General features: G+C 36.7%; 1 protein-coding gene across 2 annotated transcripts in view; it reads right to left on the minus strand.

Annotated features, from left to right (window-relative positions):
• Window positions 1-3,533: 3,533 nt before the first annotated feature.
• polg2 (polymerase (DNA directed), gamma 2, accessory subunit) overlaps window positions 3,534-21,482 on the minus strand; it is a 31,209-nt gene continuing 13,260 nt past the window's right edge. Inside the window, exons 4-8 of one of the 2 annotated variants that reach the window (XM_016245752.1) lie at window positions 12,117-12,302; window positions 9,089-9,229; window positions 4,851-4,931; window positions 3,890-3,990; window positions 3,534-3,804 (exon numbers count right to left, since the gene is read on the minus strand). In XM_016245752.1, coding sequence (XP_016101238.1) covers window positions 3,639-3,804; window positions 3,890-3,990; window positions 4,851-4,931; window positions 9,089-9,229; window positions 12,117-12,302 — 675 coding nt within the window. In that variant the 3' untranslated portion in view covers window positions 3,534-3,638. Of the gene's footprint in view, window positions 3,805-3,889; window positions 3,991-4,850; window positions 4,932-6,077; window positions 6,412-9,088; window positions 9,230-12,116; window positions 12,303-21,482 lie in introns of those variants that run through there. The other variant, XM_016245753.1, reaches the window with a different exon arrangement.

Genomic DNA, 21,482 nt, shown 5'->3' on the forward strand with positions numbered 1-21,482 from the left:
TGTTCATTCAAGTAGATCACGATTTTCTCAGGCAGACAATTCTTAAACTCTTCCAACAACATTAACTCTTTTAACTGCTCAAACGTGCCAACTTTATTTGCAGTGCACCACTTCTCAAACAAATTGGCTTTGTCTCTTGCGAATTTAACGAATGTTTGACTAGGGGTTTTCACATGATTTCGGAATTTCTGTCGGTATGCCTCGGGAACCAACTCGTAAGCGCACAGTACGGCATTTTTCATTACCCCATAATCCAGGCTCTGTTCAAGCGTTAAAGCGGAACAGACTTCCTGCGCCTTCCCGGCGAGTTTACATTGTAACAGGAGCGGCCATGCGTTCAAATACGTATCGACTTCACACTCACGAAACAGTGGAACTAATGCAATTTGTCTACTGATATCAAATTCAGGTTCACTTACTTGAAAAACACGTCGCGGTGCAGGAATAGGGCTCGGAGTGGAAGCATTTACGGGTGGTGATACAGGCACAATCACGCTGGACGCATCAGCAGCTGAGGGGTGAACAGGTTGCTTAGTTTTTAGCTCCAGGTCCAGCTCCTTGAGCCTGATAGCTCGCTGGGTTTCAAGATCAACTGTGCGCACATGCAACAGTTGGCTCTGATATTGCTGTTTGCTCAACTCCAACTCCAGCTCTTTCAATCTGATCGCCAGCAAAGGATTACTAGAAGGAAGGATAGCGGGATCTATGCTAGTCAACTCCGCAGGTTTGGGTTCTGTCCCCTCCTCTACGGAAGCCAACACTTGAGCTGCAACACCCGCCTCCCCCTCACCTTCTTCAGACAAAACCCGACGTTCAACCAAATGCTTGTAAATCACTTCCTTAATGTCCTGTTTCCTAGCACCGCGAGTAACCTGTATTTGATACAAATCCGCGATCGTTAACAAATCATCTTTGCGGCAAATATCCAACTGATGTACTGAAGGTTCGATAGCAAACTTATCTAATTCAAATTTTGAAGCCATTCCTAATTCCCTCCACCTTAAAATGAAAACCACCAGGCAAACGTACAAACACAAAGCCAATTTTTTTTTTCCTTCAGACGAGCCCCCAATTTCCCTCTAGGGGTAAGCCGTAACAGAAAAAGGATAATATACACACCGGAGAGATGCCAAATAAACAACTTTATTTGCTTTACACGGGAGTATTTTCAGGGGTAGACAAGGCCAAAACAATAAACAAAACAGACTTTTCTTTGACAACTAAATAACCTCAAACAGAAATAAAAACAAAATACAGACCAACTTCCCTACCTCCCTCAACCAAAAACAAAGTCAAAAAAAGATACCTAAATAAAATGGCGTCTAACCCCCTACGTCCCTTACTTTGGCAAACTATTATTTACAAGAATATTTACAAAGTTATTTACAAAGTTTCCGGGCGTACACACAGCAGAATCAGAATCCAAATCATAGTCAAGACAAGCAATGTTTCAGATAAACAATACACACAAAACCAGTACACAGATGCATAGACTATCTTAAAGGTCATAACAATATATTTTAGAAAATTAATAATTAAATGTAAAACACACACTCATCTGTATTACCCAAATACAGTCTAGCAAATGTAAACAATTTTTTTTCTTTTATTTAATTTGTGCAAATTTAATCGATATAATTTATATTTTTTAAAAAGGGTGTATTTATAGCAAGAGAATCACTAGTAAATGACTATTTCCGGTACGGATCGGGTAGTGTCAACACATGAAAACATTATTATTAGTATTATAACTGTCACTACCCAAAATTGCCTTAAATTGTTTCGTCATACAGACAGGAAGTAGACGCATTTCCGCGCATGCGCAGTACAAATCGTGTTTCCGGTACGGATCGAGTAGCCACAGGTCCGAATCGGTAAAATTATCTGAACTTCCCATCACTAGTTTCCTGCACGTCATAAGTCATTCCTTCTATGAGTCTGTTTTGGACTTTCTGCACGAGAGCGCCCTCCGGCTTCGAGTATGAATTAAACATACACTGCATCAGAGTTTAGAGCGCTCCAGATATTTACTTCTCCTCAATTTGGATACGAATAAAACGTCAGGTCATGCATAGACTATCGATACTGTCTCTTTGAATTGAATAAAGTGCGGGGCAAATTACATTTCTTTCAAATTAAATATAAAAAAATGCAGCTAACGTTCTACACACAGCAATATAAACAAAGGTGCCTGTTCTCTTTCGTTCTTGCTGTTTGATTGTGAAAAGTTTAAAGGGCGTCGAGGGGTCTTGTCTTTATGTTATCTGACTAAAAAATTATTACTTTGTACTTTTATTACAGTATTTATTTTATAAACGTAGAGTGCCTTAAAATAATTATCACAACCCTGATAAAAACAGGCTTATACTGATTTTCTCATCCTCTCATTTATAGGCTACTTATCAATTCTGATAATCATTGTCATTAAAAAAATGAATAAATTCAGAACAGGATTATAATATAATTCTATTTTAAATAAGACAGAAATATTTTTTCTACAACAACAGTAGTGTTTACAACAGCAAAACCACCATACCCTGTAAACTCAAAAATAATAATAGGCCTAATTTAATTCTGTTTCTATATTCAGAGTGATTAAGAGGTGCAAAGAAATATTTAACTTTTAAACTTAAGATGGTCTTTTCTATTATATTTCTTTTTCAAAACTGCGTCACGGCATTTGCTGCTATCAATACAGAAGCATCCGTTTCGATACATGTCTCAGCAAGGAGCACAGCCCAATTAAAAGCCGTGCTCCATGTGCCCCTTTTATACTTTGAGCACCTGCCCCTCCAAAGGTCTCTGCACGGCCCTGCTCTTCTGCATACCTTGGTTGTAGTGCTTATCTGAGTTACTGTAGCCTTTCTATCAGCTCGAACTAAGCATTCTCTTTCAACTTCTATCAACAATGCATTTTTGCACTCAGAACTGTTGCTCACTGGAATATTTTATCTTTTTCGGACCATATTCTCAGTAACCCTAGAGAAAATCCCAGTAGATAAGCAGTTTCTGAAACAGGCTACTCAGACCAGCCCATATGGGACCAACAACCATGCCATGTTCAAAGTCACTTAAATCACCTTTCTTCCACATATTGAACTCAGTTTCAAGAACAAGTCTACATGCCTAAATGCATGGAGTTGCTACCATGTGATTGGCTGAGTAGATATTTGCGTTAACTATAATATATATATATGTGTGTGTGTGTGTGTATAAAGGAAAACATTTCAAACCATGAAAATTTTTTGTTTTTTTACAAACTTTCCCAAAAGTTGGAAATACAGTACGTTAATTAGCATAGTCAGAATAAATTCAATTTCAGGATGGTACTGCTGATGATACAGATGATACAGCATACACACTTTTTCCCCCCTAAATATATTTTTACAAATGGCATACAACAGCGGTGGCGAACTCCGGTCCTGGAGAGCCGCAGCCCTGCAGAGTTCAGCTCTAACCCTAATTAAAACTCACCTGCCTGTAGCTTCCTAATAACCGTTCAGACCTTGATTAGCTTGTTCAGGTGTGTTTGATTAGGGTTGAAGCAAAACTCTGCAGGGCTGCGGCTCGCCAGGACCGACGTTCGCCACCCCTGGCATACACTAATAGCATATGACATGAGAGTCAAATGATAAAAGTCAGAAATTCTCTGAGGCAGATAAGTATTTGAGCAAAAAGCATTTGATTTCTGAGATGTGCATAGTCTCTCTGATGGTGGTGTCTCTGTCACGGACCAGCAGAAGGCCACTTTTTAGTGTGCTCTCACTGACCATCACTGTGAAAAGGACACCCATCTCATCATACCTGCAGAATAAATAAAATTTCATAAAATATTTTGTCAAAAAGCTTTACTGAGTATTGTTTAGTAAGTGTGGACAGAGTCAGTTACTTTGTGTGTAAATTCTCCAGAGATAATGACATTGTGTCCAAGTATCCAGGCCATGTGGAAATTCCAGCTTCAAGAAACTCTTGGAACAAACCCTCACAAACCTTAAGAGAGAACATTTGTCTTAAGAGCAATCCATCTCAAGTGGTACACAAATTATGAAGTTGGTTGCAGGATCATTTTTAATTTACCTGTTTTTTTTGTTTTTTTTGAGTGAGTACCCTGTGCGTTGGTATTGCAAAACACACCAAATTAAGGATTTTTACTTAAATCCAAAAGTAATGATCAAGACTGCAAATATTTAAAATTTCATGGTCAATTTAAATGGAAAGGGTTCAAGTGTCAGTCCTAAATTTTTTAGGGCTAAATTATGTTGTGACTGCAGAACATTTAACATTCGAGACTTCTCTTAATTTTTGTGGCCATTTTATTTATTTTTTTACTGGAAAATGCTGTTCATTTTATTATTTGATATTATTTGAGATGTAATTATATTTTACAGCAGGAAATAATTTTTACAGCAGAATGCTAGTATGGAGGACTTGTTTGTATGAACATTTCATTTTGTGTGAAAATCAGCCTGAAAGGGGGAATTTAAACAAAAATAATAATAAAAAAAAGGTAAGATTGTGGAAGATTGTGTATTGTGCATCAGAATAATTTAGATCAACCTTTCTCTTTTTATTTGCACTAATCTTTGTATGCTAATAATTAGATTCACTGTTTTACACTGCCACCTTGAACTTGAGAATGCAATACAGAAAAGTATCAGGTTTGCTGTTACTTAATTTTTTATTTTTTTTTTTGTAATAATGTAAGTCTTTACTGTCATTTTTGATAAATTATTGCATCCTTTCAAGTAAAATAATTTCTTAAAAACACAACTTACTGAATACTGACTCTGAACTTTTGTATGGTAATTATTACATTAATTATAATAACAATTATGTTTGTCCCTTGGTACCTGTCTAAGCTCAGAACTGGAGCCTTGTCCCATATCCAAGGCTACTTTCACTGGAGTTAAAGTGGGATGCAGCTTCAAAACCTGAACAAACAAATAAAACAATGGTCAGCTTCCATCTCTGCCTATTTTTCATTAAAAATGGCATCTTAATGATAATGTTTCCCACCAGTTATTAAAGTGCCCCAATTATGCCTTTTCAAATATTACCTTTCATGCAGTGTGTAATACTGTATAGCTGTTTGTGAATGTAAAAGGTCTGCAAAGTTTTAAAGCTCAAAGTGCACAAAGTTATTGTCTCCTAAAAGAATAAATTGATTCTGAACTGCAGAAACGAGTCCTCAGCAATTCTGTAACTTAACTACATAGAGCCATAACAAGTTTGCATCATGTCAGCCTGTGGTTTTCATTGGCTGCCCGCAAAAAATGTCTACTTTGACCCACCCAAGGTGGTTTGTGTTCTCAACATTGTCAAGACGATGCTGTTTTCTGCGGTGCAAAAGCAAATTCGCCTTGTTCACGTCTAAAGGATGAGGATGTGAAAAGTAGTAAAAAAAATATATATATATTTTTTTTTAAAGATACCACAGCGCCAACCTATTGTTGTGTACCCATCATTTTACTGACATCTGCTTCACACGGTTAACTTACGTTACTGTCTTCATGAAATGAAGTGATACTTACATATCAGCTGTAAGCCCACTATTACCTAAAATTGCGTCAATTAATGCAGACTGTACGTTCTTACTACTTTTAGTAATGATAGAGGATGAAGCAAGATTTTGGTTTACAAACGGTAATGTTAAATCAGTCATTCACCTAATTGCTTGGCTAACATATGTACCTTTTTGTTCGGGTGTTTACTATTTAGCTGTGACATTCTGATCCAGTTCCCACACATGCACCTGTAACAAATTAGCTCAAAAGGGAAATGTACATAAATAATACAGTACTAATGCATTAGAGCATAACAAGATCAAATTGTAAAATGGACAAGTTTTATTAACTAAACGCTAATACATAACTAGTCTAAACAAACAAACATACACTAACTCCCCTTTGTATGTATGCATGAAAGTGGATAAATGAAACCATTAGAGAAAACAGAGAATGCAGCTTTGGAAAATCAGTTAACCACCCGAGTGAAACCATCGGATGCAGTTTTATAATGGGGTCTACAGCTTATACTAAACCGGTTTCGTTTAGTTAAATGTACGATACTTGCATTGCCTTGGCCGTTGAACGAGCATCCGGATGCAGTCTCGGATGAAAGTCTTGATGGTTTGAAGGTTTGGTGGTGTTGGAATTGTGATCACATTCTTCCGGGTTTGAAGAGTGATGAACTACAAAGATGTTATTCTGAATCAGTGGTGGTTGGGAGAGTTTTCTCCTAGATGGAAAGTGAAGACATGGCTGTAGTTGAGGCCTGCCAGGTGCGGCTGCGACGGCCCAGCAGAAGATGGGAAGGTGACGACAAGAGACAAAAGCTAGGCAGGTCACTGATGTGAGGCCTTTTAACTTCTATGGAGGTCACACCTCTGGAGGACCAAAGAGCCAATGGTGTCTTGAACATTTGGAGGGAAAGTTTACGACCCTTTGAGGTGAGGTCATATTAACTAAGGTTTTTATCATAAGCATGCATAAAACAGAATACAATACAAAAGCCAATATACAGGAACAGTAACAATATACACAATGACCTGGGGATATGCATGATAGGAAGGTCATAGAAAGGTTTGTCTATGAATTAATAGGGAAGAGTCCATTTCTATGGGCAATTTGCTTTGCCCGCATTCCTTTGATCAATAAAACCAGTGTTATCAGATGATTTGTCTTTGGTTGCCATGGAACCAGAGGCCTGTTCTGCCTTTTTGAGGTGTTAGTTGCATTTCGGGGGAAGGGTCCATAGACCAGGGTTTCTGCAAGATTTTTAAGCTCAAATGTAAGACTTTTTAAGACCTTTTTTTAAGACTTGCACCAATCAAATTAATACCGTATGAGCGGGGTAGAGCAATGTCTATAGTAACATTTAACTGTAAAATTACTGTAAAAAGCATGATTTACAGTTCAGATACAAGTTTCCACTAGGATGCTATTTTTTTGTGACAGCACCATCTAGCCAATTCTATTCCAACAAAGGAGACCTGATTCAAAGATCAAACAAACAGATGCAAAGACTAGATCCATGGAAACTATTCATTTTTTAATCTTTCCATCTTATTTTTAATGTAAGAGCTGGCATGAACTTGAGTGTGTGAGGCGATGTCAGCAATCTCCATTTAGCCTATTTAGCTGTGCAAAACAGTTAATTGTGCTGCTGGATGTTGTAAACTAATAAATTGTAAATAATTTGAATACAAATACTAATGTACTAATAAACATACAAACCCAATTCCAAAAAAGTTGGGACACTGTACAAATTGTGAGTAAAAAAGCAATGGAATAATTTACAAATCTCATAAACTTATATTTCATTCACAATAGAATATAGATAACATATCAAATGTTGAAAGTGAGACATTTTGAAATGTCATGCCAAATATTGGCTCATTTTGGATTTCATGAGAGCTACACATTCCAAAAAAGTTGGGACAGGTAGCAATAAGAGGCCGGAAAAGTTAAATGTACATATAAGGAACAGCTGGAAGACCAATTTGCAACTTATTAGGTCAATTGGCAACATAATTGGGTATAAAAAGAGCCTCTCAGAGTAGCAGTGTCTCTCAGAAGTCAAGATGGGCAGAGGATCACCAATTCCCCCAATGCTGCAGCGAAAAATAGTGGAGCAATATCAGAAAGGAGTTTCTCAGAGAAAAATTGCAAAGAGTTTGAAGTTATCATCATCTACAGTGCATAATACCATCCAAAGATTCAGAGCTGAAATAAAAAGCTTTTGTAACATTATACACTATTCCATTCAGTATAATATTTTTTATTTTTTGGGAAAGAAATTATAGAAATTAATACTTTTATTTAGCAAGGATGCTTAAAATTGATCAAAAGTGATGATAAAGGCATTTATAATGTTACAAAAGATTTCTATTTCAGATAAATAGTGTTCATATCGATATCGGAATTATATCGTATCGACCGAAATTAAGAAATATATCGTGATATCAATTTTGGCCATATCGTCCAGCCCTAGTTTGTACTAATTTGTACTACATACATTAAAAAAAAAAGCTATAGGGTCCCAGAAATGCTGTCCTGAAACTGCAGGAATACCCGGCTTATTCATTCTCTGCCAGCAGGAGGTGCTTTGGAATGGCAGAAATATAACTGTTTCCCTGGTAACAGCAGTACACAAAGCAGGGCAGCACCCGACTTTGAAATATGCAGCGCTCATATTCAATGAAATCATAGCCTTTTGAAGTTTAATCGTCACATTAAGCTATATCGCAATTCTGGTCTTTCCGTCCCCAAATTTAAGACCTCCTGAAATCATAATTAAGACTTTCTTGTACAATTTAAGACTTTTTATGGCCTTAAATTTTATACAACTAAATTTAAGACTTTTTAAGGACCCGCGGGAACTCTGTGTCTCATAGTTGGCTTGTTTGTTGAGTGAGGGGTGTTAAGGATTATTTGTTGAATATAACAAATAATTGTGTGTCTGATTGGTCCACACGCTACACACCTCAATATATTAGAAATATACACATCAGTTTGTTGATGGACATACACTTGCTAATGCTGATGCAGTACAGCTGCATCTCATAATGTTCCACAAACTAAGTTAAATCTTACCACTGAGAAACGCTCTGCTCAAGTCGTGCTTGCGATGGAGGTTCAGGTTGATCATCTAGTTCTTCCAATGTTTCATAATCGAACTTGTGCTCAAATTGATAAGGTAAAATTGACACCATCGTTACCGTCATTATGGTGTTTACAATCTCTGAGGATTGAGGAAGCCTCCAGATATTGTAATGGCTGTTTTGTTGCCAACAAGCACTATAAGCGGTAGACCAATCACAACAGATTGCACCATCTGACCAATTAAGAGCAGCGTAGGTTTGCGGTAAGGAAGGGTTTAGAGAGACTGAAGATTTGAAAGAATCGTTTTGGACTGTTTGAGAAATTAGGTGATTTGTAATGTATATTATGAGAAAATGAAAGCGTTTTTTGACCTTGGATGCATGTAAACCTATTGCAGGAGACCTCCAAAACAAAGTTAGTAACCTTTAAAATGGCATAACAGCGGCACTTTAATACTAAAAATGGAAAGAAAAACATGAACTTACCATTCTCTGATGAAGCTTTTGTTTGTTGTCGGTTTTCTTCAGCAATTGAAATGAGTTAAATAGGTAAGCCAGCATCCCTCTATCCACATTTGCACTGACAGAGATGACATGAGGAACTACAGACTTTCTTCCATCTCTGCACTGAAAGTTACATGATCATAGTGTTCTTCAACAGAGAGTTGTGAAATAATGATTTCAAGGAAAAAAAAAAAAAGTGTATCTTAAGTGTACTATTTTACACTTTGTGGCTAATATATATATAAATATTCAAAAAAAATTATATATATATATATATATATATATGTATATACAGTGGGTACGGAAAGTATTCAGACCCCCTTAAATTTTTCACTCTTTGTTATATTGCAGCCATTTGCTAAAATCATTTAAGTTAATTTTTTTTCCTCATTAATGTACACACAGCACCCCATATTGACAGAAAAACACAGAATTGTTGACATTTTTGCAGATTTATTAAAAAAGAAAAACTTAAATATCACATGGTCCCAAGTATTCAGACCCTTTGCTGTGACACTCATATATTTAACTAAGGTGCTGTCCATTTCTTCTGATCATCCTTGTATATATATATACACACACACACACACACTACTGGTCAAAGGTTTGGGATCAGTAAGACTTGTACTGTTTTTTTTAAAGAAGTCTCTCATGCTCATCAAGGCTGCATTTATTTGATCAAAAGTACAGAAAAGAAAACAGTAATCCTGCTAAATGTTATTACAATATAAAATAATGCTTTCTATATTAATATCCTTTAAAATATAAATGTATTTCTGTGATGCAAAGCCGAATTTTCATCAGCCATTACTCCAGTATAAAGTGTCACATGATCCTTCAGAAATCATTCTATAATGCTGATTTATTATTAGAATTAGCAATGTTGGCAACAGTTGTGCTGCCAAATATTTTTTTGGAAACTGCGATACTTTTTTCAGAATTCTTTGATGAATAAAAAGTTAAAAAGAACAGCATTTATACAAAATATAAATCTTTTCTAACAATATAAATCTTTGATATCACTTCTTAATTTAACACATCCTTGCTGAATAAAAGTTTTAATTTATAAAAAAAAAAAGAATAAAGATTTACTCCAAACTTTTGAACTGTAGTGTATATATAAAAAGATTTCCATTTTAAATAAATGCTCTTCTTTTTAACCTTTTATTCATCAAAGAATCCTGAAAAAAAGTATCACAGGTTCCAAAAAAATATTAAGCAGCACAACAGTTTCCAGCACTGATAATAAATCAGCATATTAGAATGATTTCTGAAGGATCATGTGACACTGAAGACTGGAGTAATGATGCTGAAAATTCAACCTTGCATCACAGGAATAAATTAGATTTTAATTAGGGCTGCACGATTAATCGCAAGCGATATTTAACGCGCATCTTATCAGTAAAGCCGGTTCTTTAATCAGCGGTAAATCTCCATCACCTGCGTGCTTTCACATTGAGCAGCATTAACTACACAGAGCCGTTGTTCACTGACGAGCTGCGCTAAAAATCGCGCGAATATGAACGTGGTTTGGCGCAGCTCGTCAGTGAACAACGGCTCTGTGTAGTTAATGCTGCTCAATGTGAAAGCACGCAGGTGATGGAGATTTACCGCTGATTAAAGAACCGGCTTTCTGACAAGATGCGCGTTAAATATCGCATGCGATTAATCGTGCAGCCCTAATTTTAATGTATATTAAAATAGAAAAACGTTATTTTACATAATAATATTTCACAATATTAAATTCTTTCCTGTATTTTTGATCAAATACATGCAGCCTAGATGAGCATAAGAAACTCATGTAAAAAAACATAACTTTTGACCAGTAGTGTACATTAGGGCTGGGCAAAAAAAAAAAGATTTTTCGATTAATCCTTTTTTTAAATGACGTCGATTCGATATCGATTCTCAAAAGCCGCATTTAAAAATAAGATCTGATTAACGTGAATCTTATCATTAGTCTTCTCCACTAGATGTCACCCTTATTTACCTTGCGCGATGTTACAACAGAAATCCTGTCATTCATTCAGCGCTTATCATGGCCATATGCGTGATTCGCAATGCTCAGGTGAAATGCTATAGTAATAGATCTGCCGAAGCATTTGATATCAGGCATAAGGCGCCATGATTTCCGCAATGAATGAATGGCGGATGGCGCGGCGCACTGTTTTGTTTACACATACTAAAGTGCGGATGACGCTCGCGGTGTTTTCAGCTTCTGCCGTCTCACTATATGATGATATGAACACGAATGTCATCTCCAGCTGCTCTGAGAGTCACTTAATTAGCATTTTACCGTTTCATTTGACAAAACTACCATCGTATCACATACACAGCAGCTGCAAGTTCTTCACGGCAACCCGTCAAAATAAAAGTTTAGTTTAACGTTAAGAAACGGTCAGAATATATTACTATTTAGCAGTCTTAAGAATCAATGCTACTACTGCTAATAAATATTAATAAATCTTTATTTTTAAAGGAATAATCACATGTTTTCTTTTTAATTTTAACAGTAAACCTCTGTTGTAAAACCAGTAAACCTTTGTTTGCCAAAAAATAAAAGGGTTTAATTTTCAGTTGATTAGGATAAATTAAATTAATGTTTTATGCCTTCATCTGATTACCAGAAAAATTAAGAACATTTTATAGGGCCCTATTATTGTTTAAAAAAGGACCCATACAAAAAAAAGTATAGGTTTAAAATACAGGCATGTGGCTTAATTTCTTTTTATTAATTCACCATTTGTAAACTGATGTTTATTGTTCATTTTTTAGAAATATCAATAGCATTTGTATAAAAACTATATTCACTGAATGTAATCAAAAAAATCGAGAATCGAATCGAGAGCTTGCGAATCGAAATCGAATCGGGACATCTGAATCGATGCCCAGCCCTAGTGTACATATATATATATATATATATATATATAAAATCATCATTATTAGCAAAGTTAGTAAAATTAATTTGACAAACTAAATTACACCTTAAACAAACACTGTTTGCTCTGACCTGTAGTTTCGTACAAGTTCCTTGGTGAGTCTTCAGCAGTAGTGTGTCCCCCAGGCTCCACAGTGTCTCCAGGGTCTCTGAGCCCCAGGGGAACTTATAGAGGACGTTAACACCATGAGATGTCCCTTCTTTCAGCTCCTCATCCACCACATTGCACATATCGAAGTCAGAAGGACCTAAAGCAAACTGCAAGAAGGTGTTCAAGAAAGTCCATCCTTGCACTAAACACATGTTCCTTAAATTTTTTTTATATGATTGTATAGTGGACGACCTATATGGTTATTAATCACCATTGACCTTAGGAAGTACAGTATCCAATTTATACATCAGCTGTTCTATAATCCTATTCTACATATATTTTCATATATAATATAACATATGAATAAAAAAGAAAGTAAGCCTGTCATCAACAGTGCAATCTGCAATCTGTTAAGTCTGTGCACTGAGAATCACATTTTCTCAAATAAAATTCTGGCAAAGGCGCAGTCAGTAACATTTCATGGGCAAAAAAAATTGCATTGTCTATCGTCAATAGAATAGCGATGTATAATAACGCACAGCTTACACAGAAGTAATTTTCAAAGCAAGCTGTTTTCTGTTGGTCAGTGAGGTCACCAACTTAAAAATTAGCAAAATCTGTGGGGAAAATAAAACATTTAACCTAAAAAAAATTGAAAATAGATAATTGTTTTCCTCAGATATTTTGTTTTTCTTTTGTCCATGCTCATTAGTGACAAAACAGAGAAAATTTATTGAGGAGATCAGATATAATATAGCCAAGTGTAGAAAATTTCAAGGCTATAAGTGCATCTCCAGAGAACTTAATGTTCCCGTTTCCACCATACGTAATGTTATTAAGAAGTTTAATGCCTGTGGCACTGTAGCCAAGCTCACTGGATGTGACCACAGGAGAAAACTTAAGAGGATTGCAGTGATTGTCTTTATAGATTTTATAGTCTATTATAAATTTAATAACGTGATAAATTTAATAACTTGTGAACCCAACTGTTACAGACCATCTGTTTCAAGATGTAACACAGTATGCTACAAAATATAACCATCATTAGAACTTTAGAAAAAAATTAAGGAAAAACACAGGATCCAAGCAAATAACTGCCTACTAAAATCTGTGGTTTTGTTTTTTTCTTCTAGATTTTGATACTAGGGTGACTGATTAATGATATCCATGAATGAAATCCAAATTGCTGCTGTTATTTTTAAATTGTTGTCCGTTAATTTTTTATTTGCTTTTACCATTAAACAGGTTCTCCTAACTCCTGTGGAAAAACCTGTGGAAAGTGCCCTAGTCATTGGCGATTCTATAGTACAAAACGTGAAAAAGACGCCCAAACCCCTTTAAGGGTAATAAAATAATTGATGTTCAACAAATAAAAAACAGATACATTACAGATAAACAAATAAAGCTTGGCTTGATGAATATTAGATTACTTTCTACAAAAATACTGTTTGTAAATGATATGATCACAGATCATAATCTAGATGTGCTCCATTTGACAGAAACCTAGCTAAAACCACATGATTTCAGTATGATTTTATCTTCAGTATCTCTCAGATGTGTGGTTTCAAGTATAAATCTTTTGAAGTGATGGTGCTATATATAACATTATTTAGTGTAACATGATAAATCTATTTTGACATTTGTACTGGGTACTATATACAGGCCACCAGGTGGAATTTGCTGATTTTCTATAGCTGCAGATAAAATCTTGATTGTTGGTGATTTCAATATCCATGTATTGGGATTAGAATTTATAAACATTCTAAACTCTACTGGAGTTATACAACACGTAGCAGGACCCACTCATCGTCGCAACCATTCTTGATATTGCCATATAGAATCGAAATTGATGGCACTGAAATACTGCAACAGAACGATGACATCTCAAATCATCTAGTCATGTGTATACTTCATTTAGCCAAGGTTACAATATCAAATCCTTGTTACAAATATGGTAGAACTATCACCTCTACCACAAAAGATTGCTTTGTAAATCAACTTCCTGACTTGTCTCAACTCCTCAGAATGTCCGATTGCTCACAAAAATGTGTTTTATGATGATAAAATGATGTTGTAACAGAAACTATGGACTCTCGCTTTTCTAGCACCTTAGACAATCAACAATCGTGCTGTGGTATAATGAGCACACTCACGCCAGAGATGGGCTCAAATACATGGAAATGTATTTAAAATAAAAATACCACAGCTAAAGGGTTAGTTCACCCAAAAATGAAAATTCTGTCATTAATTACTTACCCTCATGTCGTTTCAAACCCGTAAGATCTTCGGAACACAAATTAAGATATTTTTGATGGAATCTGAGAGCTGTCTGACCCTGCATAGACAGCAGCGCAACTGAAATGTTCCCAAGTCCAGAAACGTAGCAAGGAGATCTGTAAAATAATCCATGTGACATCAGTGGTTCATCCGCAATTATACGAAGCTAATCAAATCAAATCACAACGTAGGAAACAGATCCGCAGCTGACACAGAACAGCATATGTTGTTTACGTCCAGCGGATATTCTCCAAAATGGCACCAGGGTGATGCAGAGACGACGAATTGTTGAATAAAGACTTTTTTTTCCCTTTTGCACACAAAAAGTATTCTCGTAGCTTTGTATAATTGCGGATGAACCACTGATGTATAAACCAAATAGGTCCTTAAGATTCAGTAATCTTGGTCTCCTCTCTGTTCCTAGTTCGAGGTTCCATTGCAGAGGTGATTGAGCCTTCACTGTTGCTGGTCATAGTCTACAGAACAAATTAACTGTTTCTATTAGAGCTGCGCCCTCTTTGCCTTTGTATTTAAATTTCTGCTTAAAAAAATTTCTTTTGTCAATAGCTTTTATCTAGCCATGTCAATTGTATTGTTATATTGTGTTTTGATGTTCTGTGGTTTCTTATTGTTTTTTTTTTAGCGGTATTGTACAGCACTTTGGATCAACCGGTAGTTGTGTGAGAGAGTTTTATAAATAAATAAAGAAGAAAAACACCACACATAAATGTATTTAAATACAAATTACATTAGATTTTTACTTCAAAGGCTTTAAAATACAAAATTCATATTTTAAATACTTAAATCTGAAATACTGCTCATCCCTGACTCGCACCTTCAAAAGAGCAGCCCAAAAAATGGAGCTCATTTGGAAGAAAACAAAACTAGAGGAGTTTTGCATTGTGTGGAAGGATAGTATTTTCTATCTACTGAAAGGCTTAAAAGAAGTAGTTCACTTCCAGAATAAAAAAGTTCCTAATTTACCCCCATGTCATCCAAGATGTTCATGTCTTTCTTTCTTCAGTCAAAAATAAATTATGTTTTTTGAGGAAAACATTCCAGGATTTTTCTCCATATAATGGACTTCAATGGTCCCCAACGGACTGAAGGTTAAAATTGCAGTTACAATGCAGCTTCAAAGGGCTCTACACGATCCCAGTCGTACTCGTTAAAATGCCCCGATACCAAACGTCGATACCACACAGCATGTGATAAGTGCCATATTCAGACAAAGAAAAACTGACAACAGAACAACAGACAGCGGAATTGAGTTAAGGATGTCTACTACGAAGTACAGGTGCATCTCAATAAATTACAATGTTGTGGAAAGTTCATTTATTTCAGTAATTCAACTCAAATTGTGAAACTCGTGTATTAAATAAATTCAATGCACACAGACTGAAGTAGTTTAGGTATTTGGTTCTTTTAATTGTGATGATTTTGGCTCACATTTAACAAAAAAAACCATCAATTCACTATCTCAACAAATTAGAATACTTCATAAGACCAATAAAAAAAACATTTTTAATGAATTGTTCGCCTTCTGGAAAGTATGTTCATTTACTGTACATGTACTCAATACTTGGTAGGGGCTCCTTTTGCTTTAATTACTGCCTCAATTCGGCGTGGCATGGAGGTGATCAGTTTGTGGCACTGCTGAGGTGGTATGGAAGCCCAGGTTTCTTTGACAGTGGCCTTCAGCTCATCTGCATTTTTTGGTCTCTTGTTTCTCATTTTCCTCTTGACAATACCCCATAGATTCTCTATGGGGTTCAGGTCTGGTGAGTTTGCTGGTCAGTCAAGCACACCAACACCATGGTCATTTAACTAACTTTTGGTGCTTTTGGCAGTGTGGGCAGGTGCCAAATCCTGCTGGAAAATTAAATCAGCATCTTCAAAAAGCTGGTCAGCAGAAGGAAGCATGAAGTGCTCTAAAATTTCTTGGTAAACGGGTGCAGTGACTTTGGTTTTCAAAAAACACAATGGACCAACACCAGCAGATGACATTGCACCCCAAATCATCACAGACTGTGGAAACTTAACACTGGACTTCAAGCAACTTGGGCTATGAGCTTCTCCACCCTTCCTCCAGACTCTAGGACCTTGGTTTCCAAATGAAATACAAAACTTGCTCTCATCTGAAAAGAGGACTTTTGACCACTGGGCAACAGTCCAGTTCTTCTTCTCCTTAGCCCAGGTAAGACGCCTCTGACGTTGTCTGTGGTTCAGGATTGGCTTAAAGGGATCCCTGGGTATTAAGACATGTATAGCTTAATATAACGTAAATGATGTATCTTATTTAAATATATAGTAGAAACCCCATGAAAGATGTATGTTATTTTTTAAAAATCGACATGGTTTTTGGACTATGGGGGGCGCCATTATTTTATGTCCACAGTACATTCTGCGTCGATGACATCAAATGGTTGCACTCAGTGAGCTACTGGCGCTTATTTCTATAGTCTTTGGCTTTTTACCGCAACACAACTCAGAAAATAAAATACTGAAACGATATCACATTGTGCGACTTTTGGATGTAATTTTCAGTCGAAGGGCAACAAGAGAAGCAATGCAAGACTTCACAAGAGGAGAAAAGAATGGGAAGATGCCTGTGGACGAATAAAACTTCCTAAAGACCCGCTTCTTTTTTTACTCCACTTTAGTCCTGATGCCTTTGAGTCTTTTAGTAGACCACAGCTACTGAAAGAGCTTACAAACGGCTGAGAAACGCTATGTCATCCAGTAAACATCCCGACGCTAATCATGACGCGCGGCCGCTAGAGGAGTTTCTCAGCGCAGATTTTCCTCAAGATCCGGGGCGTTTAGACTCCATGTGGGGAAAAATCGATGGTACAGCATTTGGTTTAAGCCTATGCTTATCCATCTCCACCTGTAAGCTCTTTCAGTAGCTGTGGTCATCATAACAGTATTTTATTTTCCGAATTGTCTATTCCGAGTTGGGTTGTGGTAAAATTAGCAACAGGTAGCGGCAGTAGCTCACCGAGTGCAACCATTTTACGGCATCAGAATAATGCCACACCCCATAGTCCAAAATATGTGTAAAACAATGTGATTTTTAAAATAACATACATCTTTAATGGGTCTTCTACTACATATTTCAGGAAGAGACATCATTTACGTTATACAGTATTAAGCCCTACAAGTCTTAATACCAGGGCTCCCTTTAACAAGAGGAATACGACAACTGTAGCTAAATTCCTTGACACGTCTGTGTGTGGTGGCTCTTGATGCCTTGACCCCAGCCTCAGTCCATTCCTTGTGAAGTTCACTCAAATTCTTGAATCGATTTTGCTTGACAATCCTCATAAGGCTGCGGTTCTCTCGGTTGGTTGTGCATCTTTTTCTTCCACACTTTTTCCTTCCACTCAACTTTCTGTTAACATGCTTGGATACAGCACTCTGTGAACAGCCAGCTTCTTTGGCAATGAATGTTTGTGGCTTACACTCCTTGTGAAGGGTGTCAATGATTGTCTTCTGGACAACTGTCAGATCAGCAGTCTTTCCCATGATTGTGTAGCCTAGTGAACCAAACTGAGAGACCATTTTGAAGGCTCTGGAAACCTTTGCAGGTGTTTTGAGTTGATTAGCTGATTGGCATGTCACCATATTCTAATTTGTTGAGATAGTGAATTGGTGGGTTTTTGTTAAATGTGAGCCAAAATCATCACAATTAAAAGAACCAAAGACTTAAACTACTTCAGTCTGTGTGCATGGAATTTATTTAATACACGAGTTTCACAATTTGAGTTGAATTACTGAAATAAATTAACTTTTCCATGACATTCTAATTTATTGAGATGCACCTGTATATGTACTGTATGCAATGAATATAACGTTAAACATTCAGTATTAATGTCTGTATAGCTGATATGTGCGAGCTGATAAACAAAGCACGCTGAGTGGATTGAGCGCGTGGCGGACCTTACACAACTTTCTGGTGAAAGTGAAACTAACAGCCTGTGTGAAATGCGCTAGGCTGTACTACTGTCCTCTCATTCTGTATCAGTACAAATACGTGCACACGTTGCGTGTGTTTTGCTTGCTTGAGTGTTTCTGCATTATATGAGTGGCTTTGGAATATAAATCGCAGCACGTTTCAGATGAAAAAACGCAACTTCTATTTCTGAAAATATCACAGTTAGGAGATGTATAACGAGTGTAGGGAATGTATTACGAGTGGTTCCCTGCATTATTACAGCAAAGCGCGTGATTACAGTACTAAGCCGCTGCAATGGAGCAGCTCTAATGCTATTAAATTAAAGATGATGTACCATAGAGAAAAAAAAAATTAACAGTGCAAGTCACAAAAACTTGTAAAATACATTTTAATGGGCATAATTAAGTGTGACAATAACCAAAGGATATACAGTCAAACCAAAAATTATTCAGAGACCAGATATAATTTTTGATATTTTTTTAACTAGTGGGTGCAGGACACTATAGTTCATTTATATTAAGTGAGGATAGCAAAATAAAGTAAACCGTGACAAATCATACCCAAAAATTCTTCATACAGTGGACTACCAGTAAAACATACAAATTTGGGACCAAAAATTATTCAGACCGAGAGAAAAAACATTGAAGTTGAGGTTTGCATGAAGCTGGGTGACAGCATGCCCAGGAGACTATATGCTGTCATTAAGGCTAAGGGCTGCCCGACTAAGTATTGATAGTTGTGTAAATACTGTCACACTAACAGTCATCTAATTTTTGGTTGATTGTAATCTATTACACACCTTTCTATCAAAATTATCTAACATTATCAAGCTGAATTTGTTCTGACACAGTTTAACTCAGAGTTCTTGTCATATTTTATTACCATTTTCTAAACTATAGCGAATAAACTGTAATAATGTGAGAAATGTTGAAGGTGTCTGAATACATTTTGGTTTGACTGTATCTATTTGATAAAGTTAACCAACTAACATTATACATACTCTTTTGGTTTCTGTACCCAATATTTAAAAAATGTACAAATGCAATAAAAATATTGGTATCGGTACTCGGTATCGGCAAGTACAAAAAATAAAAGTATCGGTATCGGGCGAGTACTGGAAAAAGTGGTATCGGTGCATCCCTAATAATAACGTAATATTTCCAAACAAATGGCCTTTGGGAAAATGATTGCAGTGCAGTTTGTGCGCAAGCATGGAACAGAAGATAGTAGGGGTGCTCCGATTGATCGGCTATAATCACTTTGGGATGTTTGATCCGCGGTCTCTTAAAAGGCCGATCTCAAGCCGATTACGCGCCTGCCGTGAGAAGGTTTGGCACGACATGCAGTGGCACCGTCTCAGTCTCTGTCCGGCGCGGGTAAAATAATTATAATGCGGAATGTGAGGTACTCACCTTCATATTTCTTCATTAAATAACTTATAAAGTAATTTGAAAACCTTGTGTAAGACGTAATTTCACAAACAGTGTGAGTGAATCACCGCGTGTGCGCTCTCTCTTTCTCTCAAAATAGCAAATGGCTTCATCGTGTCTGTCTATAAGCCAGCTGCACAGTTGACACAGGAATTGTCACTTGCACAATCGAGGCAGTGTCACATCGTCACTAAAGTTTATAAACTGCATTACTTTTTAATTCTTGCCAGTGTTTAACCATTCAGCGCTCGCAGCGTGTGCTCAAGCACACTCATAATGCCAGGTTCACATTACTCCGTTTGCAGTGCGTATTTTTCCGCGCTCATGTTAAAGCCTGTGTTATACTTTCCGCATGAGCAATCCGGACACATACACGGACAGCGCGGACGAGGACTACTTGTATTTATACTACCGAAAGCATAAGCTGATGGTCCGCTCCGCAGACATGTTTCATACACAGCGCAGGCTGTCTTTATCTTGTTATATCGATGGATTTGACAGGTTCGAGTAGCAACGGGCTTATTCACACAGCCTGCGCATGCGCAGTTGGTGCTTTTGTAGCCTACTGACCGCGCGTACTTGTCCGCACGGTCACAAAAAATTGGAGGAACGCGAATGTCTACGTGGAGCCTCTGCGCACACTCTCTGATGACGATTTTTACGTCACGCATACCATAGCGTACCCTAGCGGACTTGCACACATGGATTAATAAAGCGTGCACACTGCACACGGTAGTGCGTTCAGGAGCTGTGCATCTGCAGCAGTGCAGAGATCGTTTCCACACGAGTCTATTTTTGCTGCTAAATTAAAGTAACAGCCCATTGTTTGCAGTAAATATGAACATGGATTGACACGAAAATGTAGTAATTACACCATAAATGCATATTATTAAAGTCTACTGTGTTTCACAGTAAACACATATGGCTTTTTCGCTAGGTTTAAAGGCAATAACAAGGCAATAATAGATGGCACTCGCGGAGGTAGGAAAACAAAGTTCTTTATGAACCGCAGGATTGCTTGTAATAAAGATTTCAGTGCAAAAGGAAAGGCAGTAGAGCTGACTATTTCTGTTAATGGTAAGTGTGTGACAACTTAAGAAAGTGGTACAAATTTTTACTAAGCTTTTTTTTCCCAAAAGCTTCGTAAGCCTAAGAAGTTTGTAAAAACGATCGTATGACTGATCTTAAAATTATGGTCTGTTTCCCAAAAGCATCGTAACTTAAGTAGCACTTGAAAATCATCGTAGATCTACGAGTGCTCTGGAGTAATCGTAAAGCCCTAAGTGCATCGTAAGAAGACAGACTTATGCGGTCACTTGCTGGACAATCGGCAGATTACACCTTTAACTTTATTCAAGTGCAATGTGATTATAATATAAGGATATGATTGTACTTTATTGTACACTTTATTACTCGTTTTTGTTGGGTTTTGTTGTCGTTTTAAATGAATTTATAAATGAAATAATTAAAAAGGGCAGAAAAATAGAAATACACAGCTAAATTAAATGACTGAACAAAAAAAATGAATAAAAGAAAATGTAGGAAATATGCTTCAAAGACTGGGGAAAAAATCTGGCAATGACTTGCATGAAAACCAGCAATGTATTGGACCCGGAAATAACATCTCTGTATAGATATTACATACCAAAAAAAAAAAAAAAAAGAATATTATATATTATTTA

The sequence above is a fragment of the Sinocyclocheilus grahami genome, unplaced genomic scaffold (assembly GCF_001515645.1).
Source record: "Sinocyclocheilus grahami isolate Dianchi unplaced genomic scaffold, SAMN03320097.WGS_v1.1 scaffold767.1, whole genome shotgun sequence".
NCBI classification, from domain to species: Eukaryota; Metazoa; Chordata; class Actinopteri; order Cypriniformes; family Cyprinidae; genus Sinocyclocheilus; species Sinocyclocheilus grahami.